Below are 11679 nucleotides of genomic sequence, written 5' to 3'. Positions count from 1 at the left end.
CGTTGTTGACCAGTGGGTCAGGCTGGTGGAATAAAGCCTGTCGTTCACCCCCACGACACATCCGACCTCCGCAGAGCGTGCCCAACGTTCCCGCCAGCGACTCTGCGCAGCGTATAAAAGGGTCGAGAGTGACGCTCGCATTGTAACAACTGCTGCTGCCATTGCCGGTATAGCTTCCGCGTAGAGAAAGAGAGAGAAAGAGAGCGAGCCAGAGAGGAGAGAGAGAGAGAGAGAGAGAGAGAGAGAGAGAGAGAGAAGTCAGTGCAGAGTTAGGCAGGCATCCCGTCACACCGGAGCTGTGGAACCGACAGCCGGGACAAGTGATAGGTGAGTGGCGTGCTGCGAAAGTAAGAACTATACGCTCAGCGTTTAACTCAGAATTATTATACACGTCTGACTAAAATAATATGAGTTTCGTGTATATACTTCACGTTAAACGTGTGCTTTGCGGTGTAGTGCGGTTAGTTGTGTCTGGTTATAGACGCAAAGCGGATGAAATTGATCGAATACGGGCGTATTGATACGGGCGTGTCAGTCATCAGTATAGATTTAACGCTAGATGGGAGACATGCTACGAACCTATAGAGCCGGCGAGCATGTAACTAGGCTGTTTGTAGACCGTGCAACTTTAGTGTTTATAGCTTGTTCATGTATTTAGCCGCGTCCTTTGTCATTGTTCGGTACAGTTATTAGGGAAGTACAAAAAACGTAGAAATTATATCGTCATTATTTTCCCCAGTAAAATTACCAGGTAGGGCCTAAGCGTAAAATGACAAGATTTACTTCCTTAGCGGTTCTTCTGTCATTGGTTTCGTTCAATGACGTCTATAAAACGAAGAGCTTTATATTCGAAGTGGTCACTCACATGTCATCACATGTCATCACATGTCATCACATGTCATCACATGTCATCACATGTCATCACATGTCATCACATGTCATCACATGTCATCCAACATGTCATCACATGTCATCACATGTCATCACATGTCATCACATGTGTATAACAATGAAGTCGCAGAAATGACGGGATTTGCACTTCGTGCGACGAATAACAACACAACACTCAGTGAAACATGCATAGAAAATAATTTATCAGTTTACTGCTGATTGACATACTACATGAAAGAACATCATTTCAATTTGTGAAAACTTGCGTTCCTTGCTTTTTGATAGTAATAAGAACGAGTGGAAGACTAGAAGAATAAACTACGACTATAACTATTGGATAATATAGATATCATGTATATATCAACTATCTATCCATCACTCGTTCAACCGATCACCGCACCGATTACCCCGATGATCTCAGCATATCAGCTCTCAATATATTCACGACGGACCGTCAGTGGTCGTAGATGATGATGACGGTCGTCAATGACGCAAACTGCACAGAATCTTATGTGATTGTTACGACATTAACCATCATTTAGTTAAGATCACATTTTGATATGATGATAATAGATTAGTATCTCTTTGATAAGGTTTTTTCCAAAAATTTTAGGCATAAGAAGGTGTCAGGGTCACGGCATTTTTTAAGATGACCTATATAGAGGTCAATCCGTGCGGTGGGATCATCAGGTTTGCTTATAAGCTCTTGCGCATATAATGGTATAATATCATCCGCATAGGTAGGAAGATATCTTAAGCAGGGCACGTACAACCACACATAATTACACATCACTGCACTTCGTCGATTTTATCGGAAGCAGCATTAATCACATTTCACTTATTAGAGCAGCAGCAGCAGCAGCAGCCAAGCAGCAGCAGCAGCAGCAGCCAGCAAGCAGCGCAGTAGCAGGTAGCAGTTAGCAGCAGCAGCAGCAGCAGTAGTAGTAGTAGTAGTAGTAGCAGCAGTAGCAGCAGCAGCAGTAGCAGCAGCAGCAGTAGCAGCAGCAGTAGCAGCAGTAGTAGCAGTAGTAGTAGCAACAGCCGCAGCAGACAGCAACAGCAGCAGTAGTAGCAGCAGCAGGCAGCAGCAGCATCGTTGTCATCATCATCAACATAATCAACATCATTATTGTTTCATAGGCATTATCTTTATACTACACAGTGAAGCAACGTGCTCTAAAAAAACGATTTGTCGCTATTTGGCATATAAACTTTGTCCATTTTTTTCATTTTTTATTGTCAACGTTTAACTCTATTTGACATTCAATAACCCCTAAGATACATCTCACATGCTCTCGGTCTATGCGCTTTTGACACACGTACAAACGTACGCACGCACCCACCCACGCATATAATATATAACAACCCAATATATATATATATATATATATATATATATATATATATAAAATATATATATATATATATATATATATATATATATATATATAAATTATATATATATATATATAATAATCTAAAACGTCGGATATGGGTCGTTTATTTTTTAGTTCACGCAATTATTACTGTACTCAACACATACCAGTGTATTTATAATAGTCGCATATCAAGCATATCACTATATATGATACAGTACAAGTACTACCGCGTACCATGTCGTATGAATAATAATTGAACAAACCGATTAATAATTGAAAGGTGTATAAATACCGTGCTATATACGTTAGTGGTAACACAATCTATGACGATTTTGTGCAATGCCAGCGTCTTTCCATCTAAAGATTAACCATCACTTTCTTCTCATTCCATCATGTGATTTCCGCTCGTGTCGTTGTATCATGTTACTGAGCTAACGTCAGTTTATATTTTATATTTCAGATGCGGCAGAGCTACGTAAACATGAAGTTAATTTACTGTCTTGTCGTCGTTGTAAGTATTTCCATAGTTAAATATATATATAATGTTCGCCATAGAATATCGGTAGAAGATTGGCGCAGTCTGTCTATAGAGTAACACAGGAGGTTATTGTTTACCACATTCCTTGCCATATATTCGCATCCACCTTCCTATAAATAATCCTGCATGTGTGTAGTATCCACATAGAGATCATTATTTCCGTGGAATGGCGGGTAACGGTGAGTTACAGTTGCGCTATAAGTTGTATGCAATGACAGATTTCTGCTCTGCCGATCAATTCCCGTGCATGGTAGAATCACTCAATGATTAACGGTTCCCTTATTAAACTACAATGACAACAGTTTCAACCCCAGCGCCACCGCCTCCTCTGCAGACGTCTTGACGCTCACACGCCGAGTTAGATATAGTGAGTGAACGTGGCATTAACTACGGGTTAAATAAACATCGCGCACTCATTGCCGCCCGTTGTCACAACATTTCACTTGTGTCCGAGTAGAGCGAGAAACGCGTATCGCGCACAATAAACTCTGTCTTAATTCTGTCTGGGTCTGTGAACATATATATATACATACGTTGTGTTCGGTGCGCATCCCTCCCAGCGGGTTGTCGGTATACAGGAGGTGAGTGAGTATTCATTCACACGCTATCATTTTATGGAAAACAAAGAAGGGTAAAGTTCGATGTGGTCAGGCTGTTGACACACAGCAGCAGCAGCAGCAGCAGCAGAATTAGGTTACTGACACCACCCGCCAGCAGCTGTCCTCTATCGGGCCTTGGCCAGGAAGTCTGGGTAGACAGCTCAGTGGTTTATTGTTTGCTGCGCGGTGTTATGTATCGTCAATGTTTGTCTTTGTTGTTGTGTTGCCGCTGCAGCATAGCTTAATGTTTGTCTTTGTTGTTGTGTTGCCGCTGCAGCATAGCTTAATGTTTGTCTTTGTTGTTGTGTTGGCGCGTGGCAGCATAGCCGTTTAATGTTTGTCTTTGTTGTTGGTGTTGCCGCTGCAGCATAGTCTAATGTTTGTCTTTGTTGTTGTGTTACGCGCTGCGGCAAGCATAGCTTAATGAATGCGCCGAAATATTAATATTACTTAAGACCTTCTTAAAACATTTGAAATTATATCAATTAGAAAAGAAGTAATTTATTAATTTGAATCTATTATAATGTAGCACACACACAACACCACACAACACAGCACACACACACACACACACAGCACACACACAGCACACACACACACACACCACACAACACGCAACACACATCAGCACACAACCCCCCACACACACACCACACACACACACCAGCACATGCGACACCACACACACCATCACACATCACACAAACACACACATGCAACACACAGCACAATACACCCATACACACGCACCCAACACAGCACACACAGTCACACACAACACACACACACCGGTAGCACAGACAACACACTTATGTATTATATAGATAATATATATATAATATATATATAAGTGAGATGTATGCGTGGTACACACAGGTGGCGGACAGTAGTAGACAGCGAGGGACAACCACCATGCACGGCTACCACCGGAAGCTGCCATTCTCACACGAGAGCAGAAGTACTCGGTGGTCTGTACGGTCACCTTGACCACGGCACCGACTACAACGTCCGCAGTACTCCGGCTACGGCCACGCGAAGCAACAAGGCTCGACGCTAGGACTCGTGTTTGGTTACGAGGAAGAGAGTCATTTGGCCACCTCAGGTATAGCAGGCCGATGAAGCGAGCCCACCTAAACCGAGCGGGGGAGGAGGATGGGGACGGGGCGGAGAAGCGGGGAGGGGCGGGTCGGGGGCGGGTACGAGGGGGCAGGGGCGGAGACAGGGGCCAGGGTGGTTAATATCAGGACGCGAAATTGATGATTGAAACCGGGGAAATACCGAATGCAATTGTAATGAATCGGGAATAGAAGTCGACCAGGACGCAAAATTTTTTTTCCCACTTAAGTTCCGGGCACAGGCCAATCAGGCGCACTCCATTCACTCGACTTTTCGAAGCAACAATGTAATGAATACCCTTATCTCTAACTCCTTACCCTAACGCCTTAACCCTAACACGTAACCGAACCTAACACTAATACTAACTATAATCCAACCATATATATAAGCACATTTATTTTTATTACAAAACACTATCTATGGTGGGTCCGGAACTCAAGTGGGCAAAAATAATTTTGTGACTGGACGCGAGAAGTCGCCGACAGTGTGATTGTAGTTAACCGGTACTAGTAAATGGCACATTTTTACCTGGGTAACTAGAACAGAGCCACCTTTCGCCACCGTTTCCCTTTCATGATTCAGCGCATATAAAGCTCACACATACCATCGTGATGTGTATACGAGAGCATTCTGCGGCCGTATATTCTCGTGCTATTGTGCGAAATATTGCGTCTTTCGTTAATCGCATAATTGCTCTATGGCTCTGTTTGCGTACAGTGTGGGAGGCGCAAAGGACACGGCGGCGGCGGTAACGGCGGCCAGGAGGTTCCGGCCCCAACAGCCGGCAGTGTTTCCTTACAACGTGAAGGAGTACGGGAGGAAAGGAACATACCGCAGTAACTACCAGAACGGGACGACGGCTACCGCTTCGCTCCGCACTCACCAGGCGCTTCGGCAAGGGCGACCCTTACCACCACAAGCGCGATACTATGGCACAACGCATCCAAACAGACAAGGACTACAATAAGCGCATTAGCTACGATTTCGTAGCCACTCCCTACGGTCAGTACTGACGGGGAAACACAGCAATCGTGGCCGTTTTAAATCGGGGTCGCTGCGGGCTAGCGGCCGGGGCGTACGTACAGCTGGACTAGCAGGTACTAGTGAGCATTAGTAAGTGAGTCATCATTTAACAGCCACACACATGATGTTATATATCACTGACATTGTAAAGCACACAAACCTGCACAATAATTATACACCTGCACCACAAACACGCGATCATCATAGCTTGTAATATAACACAGGGTTTGTAATGCGTAATAATAATACATCACACGACGCGTCGCGTAATATGTATATATATATATATCATACGCGCGTTTAATTATGCTTTTTTTACTTATCACTGCAGATGATTAAGTTAGGATGGATTGTGGTTCTGGTTTGATTGCAATCAAACATAAATACAAACAAACATTTAATTATACACGCGACAGGAGAATGAGTTAGAAAACTGCCGCATAAGAGCTGCCAATATATAATAACGTAGCGGCGGGCTTTTATTAGCCTTATACCATTATCTATTACCTTATATATTTATCCATATCAACTACTATGAGGATGTATCAGCAAACTCATAATTAATATATTTATATTTAATGAACTTGCTCTAATAGAATATTGCTGTTTTATGATTGTGAATCATACAAGGTACATATACTTACCAGCTGTCTTGTTTCTGTGAAACTGATAGCGTCTCAGTTTGTGTGCTTGTTCTGTGAAACTGATACGGTCATCTAGTTTGTGTGGCTTGTGGCGTCTCAATCGGTTTGTCGTGGCTTTGTCCTAGCTCATACTACAGTGTACGTGTATTGTAATCGCATCGCATTTTTGCATGTTTTGTAGCAATGTTTCGTATCACATCGCAACTTTATTGTCTCCGTACTCTAGCACGAAGTGTTACGTTAACCCTAGCATACAACGATCTATTCTGCATGCTAGCATCGCTATTGATAACCACATGTGACGTCACGCAAGCGTTAAGAAGCCATTTGCTAGAGCGCAATACTGTTACGTTCAGTTTTGTTTAAATTTTTATTGTTATTCGATTAGGTATAATATCGAAGTTAGTAGTTATATATATTATATATATACTATATATATATATATATATATATAATATATATATAATATAACGTTAAGCACAAACTGTTATATGCATATATTAATATGCTAATAAAGGCTGTTATCCAACAACTCATATCCGACTTTTCTTAGAACATTGTACTAAATGTCACAAATAAAACGCAGCAAAAACCCGATAGCTATTCACACACTGTTTCTATTTTATAATCGAAATATTAATTCACGAAACATAATAATATCCCAGTTCAATTTCATAACCTTCAATTCGCTGTATTCGACCAGCAAAATCAATGTTCCATGTTGATTCCAAATCCATGTTGGTTATTTGTTTAAAGCTCAGAAATTCATTGACAACATGGTTCTGTACTATATTTATTGCTATAAAGTGAGTTTTTAACATAGAAATTACAAAACAATACAGTTTTATTTCTTTTGAGTCTGATCTTGAGGTTACCGCGTTTTCAATACCAATCGTTTGCTATTAGTAAAATGTTATATATTGCCCCATATATATATATATATTAGATGCAGATTTTAACAATATTATGTTAACTATTATATAGCCAACTTGTGGAGGCGTTCACATAATAGACACGTTAATATTATGAGATTCTTGTACACGGTCATTTCACAGTATTGTTCACTTTTACGCCAAAGCCTATGGATGGTGCAGAGAATGGGGAATATAAAATAGAGAATAGACAATATACAGAATAGAATACAGAGAATAGAGACTAGAATAATGGAGAATTAAGAACACAGAATCGAATAATAGAGAAACATAGATAATTCGCCTCCACCGCTTCAAGCGATGAATGTAATTGCGAATTATTTACTCTCGCACACACGCAAATGTATTTATACACGCCGCTCGATTACCGTTCTACCGTAATATGGTAATTACGCAAATGACCACATGATAATCGTTGCTTATGCATGCGTTCTAACGATTTAATTTGCACTTACGCAATTTAAAATAAATAATCGCCAATGTAATTGGTTTACAAAAAAACGTTTATACTTATAAGACTATGTCGTGTGCATCGAAATATTATGGTATTTAGCCTTTTACCGACCAAACATTAATGATAAAGTCTTTAAACGTTTATTTCGCCTAAACTATGTAGCCTTTTAGCCCCGATTTCGTCTAAACTATAAAGCCTTTTGGTATTTTTTTAATAAGAATTACTCATGAAGATTTACAAATACGCAAATTCCCTCGTAGATTTACAGCGACCTGTATCGCGCGCGAGTCGATTGTTCCCTGTAGGGGGCGCTACTATGTTATTCTAGTGTTAGTCGTGCGTGCAGACGTGTACGAACAGCTCAGAATGGTACGGTGGATGACCACCACGTGGCCGATCGTTTTTCTAAGAAATAAGTTCTTCCGTAGCATTAAAAACCGTGCGTAATTTATTGTGTGTGTGGGCGCGCGCGTGTGTGTGTATGTATGTACGCGCATGCGTTGCGTGTGGCTGTCTGTTTCCCTCTCTGTTACACACGCTCTCTTTCTATACCCCTCGTTCTGTCTCCGTGTGTTCGCGTGCCTGTCTGTAAGCGCGTGCGTATATGCGCGCGTGCGTGCGCGCATGTTAAGCGTGCATGCGCGTGTACACCATTCATTCGTCCATTTATTATAATTGCGATTATTTATATTTATTTCAAGGATAAGAACAAATTAGGACCGACCATGAGCTGGACGTGGTGTTGTGTGTGTGTGTGGACCGCATTGATAATTGTTTTTACCTTGGACCCTATATTATGCGTCACACATTACACAGGTATTTATTTATAAACACATGACTGTACTTAGCATGTACGGTATACAGATCTAAGGGTATCGTATCGCATTTACCAAAACTCAGCTGAGCGATCTACCGTTGCAGCGTGTGACAACGAATCTCTAGTAGATACCCACGATATTTCACGCATGTAAACTAGTAGCACGATGCGCATGCGCGGTTACACGAGTCTTATGTTTCTATAGTACACACGTGATTGACTGTTAGAGACAGAGCCGATGGTATCTCTCATCTTATTGTAATAACCCACGTCATCGCACGTTAACAATTATACAGCTATACGCGCGCGTTTGTCCTTATGTATGTTAATAGCAAGTCACGGACAGCGCATGCGCGCGCGTCATCACCATTACCTGCAATTAATTACCATAATGTGCGTCTATATAGACGTGTCATGATCTCTCTGGCCCTGGCTGGGACTTAGAGGCGAGCGCAGGGGGAGCGGTGGGGTAGGGGTGGGGGTAGGGTGGGTGTGGGGTGGGGGCAGGGAGCAAGATTAGTCGCATTCCTTGTCTAGCGCGGGGGCAGAGAAAACAAACATGAACAGACAGACAGGTGATATCTGCGCTAATTAGCCAGCGTTCAATGACGGAGACGAGTAACGTGAAGGTCACACGCAGGTAACGCTTATATACCGCACCTGTAATCATCAACACTTACCTGTATACACGCACGCACGCACGCACGCACGCACACACGCACGCACGCACGCACGAACGCAAGAACGAACGAAGGCACGCACGCAAGCAGGCAGGTACACACACCCATACACACGTACATGCATACACGCACGCACGCACGCACGCACGCAAGCATTCAGCAATGCTCTCGGTCTATGCGCTTTTGCACACCGTACAAACGTACGCACGCACCCACCCACGCATATAATATTATAACACCAATATATATATATATATATATATATTATATATATATATATATAATTATATATATATATATATAATAATGCTAAAACGTCGGATATGGGTCGTTTATTTTTTAGTTCACGATATTATTTATGTACTCACACAATACCAGTGTATTTATAATAGTGCGCATATCAAGGCATATCACTATATATGAGTAGCAGTAAAAGTACTACGCGTACCATGTCGTATGAATAATAATTGAACAAACCGATTAATAATTGGAAAGGTGTATAAATACCGTGCTATATACGTTAGTGGTAACACAATCTATGACGATTTTGTGCAATGCCAGCGTCTTTCCATCTAAAGATTAACGCATCACTTTCTCTCATTCCATCATGCTGATTTCCGCTCGTGTCGTTGATGCATGTTACTGGAGCTAACGTCAGTTTATATTTTATATTTCAGATGCGGCAGAGCTACTAAGACATGAAGTTAATTTACTGTCTTGTCGTCGTTGTAAGTATTTCCATAGTGTAAATATATATATAATGTTTGCGCCATAGAATATCGGTAGAAGATTGGCGCAGTCTATGCTTATAGAGTAAGCACAGGAGGTTATTGTTTTACACATTCTTGCAATAACTTAATTGCGATCCACCTTCCTATAATAATCCTGCATGTGTGTAGTTTCAGCACAATAGTATCATTATTGTCCGGGAATGCCGGGTAACGGTGAGTTAGTTGTGGGCTTATAAGTTGTATGTAATGACAGGTTTCTGCTCTGCGATCAATTCCCGTGGTAGATCACTCAATGATTAACGGTTTCCCCTTATTAAACTACAATGACAACTGTTTCAACCCAGCGCGCACCGCCTCCTCTGCAGACGGCTTGACGCTCACACGCCGAGTTAGATAGTGAGTGAACGTGGCATTAACTAGCGGGTTAAATAAACATCGTGCACTCATTTGCGCGCCGTTGTCACACAATTTCACTTGTGTCCGAGTAGAGCGAGAAACGCGTATCGCGCACAATAAACTCAATTGTTAATTCTGTCTGTGTCTGTGAACATATATATATACATACGTTTGTGTTCGGTGGCGCATCCTCTCCCAGCGGGTTGTCGGTCATACAGGAGCGTGAGTGAGTATTCATTCACAGACGCTATCATTTTATGGAAAACAGAGAAGGGTAAAGTTCGATGTGGTCAGGCTGTTGACACACAGCGCAGCAGCAGCAGCAAGCAGCAGAATTAGGTTACTGACACCACCGCGCCAGCAGCTGTCGCTCTATCTGCGGCCTTGGCCCAGGAAGTCTGGGTAGAAGGCTCAGTGGTTTATTGTTTGCGGCGCCGGTGTTATGTATGGTCAATGTTTGTCTTTGTTGTTGTGTTGCCGGCTGCAGGCATAGGCTTAATGTTTGTCTTTGTTGTTGTGTTGCCGCTGCAGCATAGCTTAATGTTTGTCTTTGTTGTTGTGTTGCCGCTGCAGCATAGCTTAATGTTTGTCTTTTGTTGTTGTGTTGCCGCTGCAGCATAGTCTAATGTTTGTCTTTGTTGTTGTGTTGCCGCTGCAGCATAGCTTAATGAATCGCCGAATTATTAATATTTACTTAGACCTTTCCTTAAAACATTGAAATTATATCAATTTAGAAAACAATATTCATTAATTTGATTATTATACATGTACACACCACACACCACACACAACACACGCACACACACACACACACACAACACACACACAACACACACACACACACACCCACACACACACAACACAGAACAGCACACAACCCCCCACACACACAGCCACACACACACACACACAGCGACACCACACACACCATCACATCATCACACAACACACACATGAGGCACACAGCACACACACCACCCATACACAAAGCATTACAACACACACGCACACAGCACACACAACGACACACCACACCGGGTAGCACACACAGACACATATATGTATTATATAATAATATATAGTATATCTATATATATAAGTGAGATGTATGCGCGGTACACACAGGTGGCTAACAGTAGTGACAGCGAGGGACAACCTACGCATGCACGGCTGACCACCGGAAGCTGCCATTCTCACACGGAGAGCAGAAGTACTCGGTGGTCTGTACGGTCACCTTGACCACGGCAGCCGACATACAACGTCCGAGTACTGGCGCTACGGCAGCGGAAGCAACAAGGTCGACCTAGGGACTCGTGTTCGGGTTACGAGGAGAGAGAGTCATCTGGCCACCGTCAGGTATAGCAGGCCGATGAAGCGAGCCACCTAAGACGAGCGGGGGAGGAGGATGGGGACGGGGCGGAGAGCGGCGGAGGGGCGGGTCGGGGCGGGTACGAGGGGGCAGGCGCGAGACGGCGGAGA

At 42.7% G+C, this 11679-nt stretch overlaps 1 protein-coding gene across 1 annotated transcript in view; it reads left to right on the top strand.

Moving 5' to 3' along the window:
* Nucleotides 1–4492: 4492 nt before the first annotated feature.
* The window catches only part of LOC106809584 (cold and drought-regulated protein CORA-like), a gene marked incomplete at its 5' end in the record, with an annotated part of 12334 nt that continues 5147 nt past the window's right edge, over nucleotides 4493–11679 (top strand). The window contains 1 exon segment of the mRNA XM_014812717.1: nucleotides 4493–4509. Coding sequence (XP_014668203.1) covers nucleotides 4493–4509 — 17 coding nt within the window.

Source organism: Priapulus caudatus, unplaced genomic scaffold (assembly GCF_000485595.1).
Source record: "Priapulus caudatus unplaced genomic scaffold, Priapulus_caudatus-5.0.1 Scaffold365, whole genome shotgun sequence".
NCBI lineage: Eukaryota > Metazoa > Priapulida > Priapulimorpha > Priapulimorphida > Priapulidae > Priapulus > Priapulus caudatus.
Note: the sequence above shows the minus strand (reverse complement) of the source record. Positions and strands in the feature narration are given on the sequence as shown.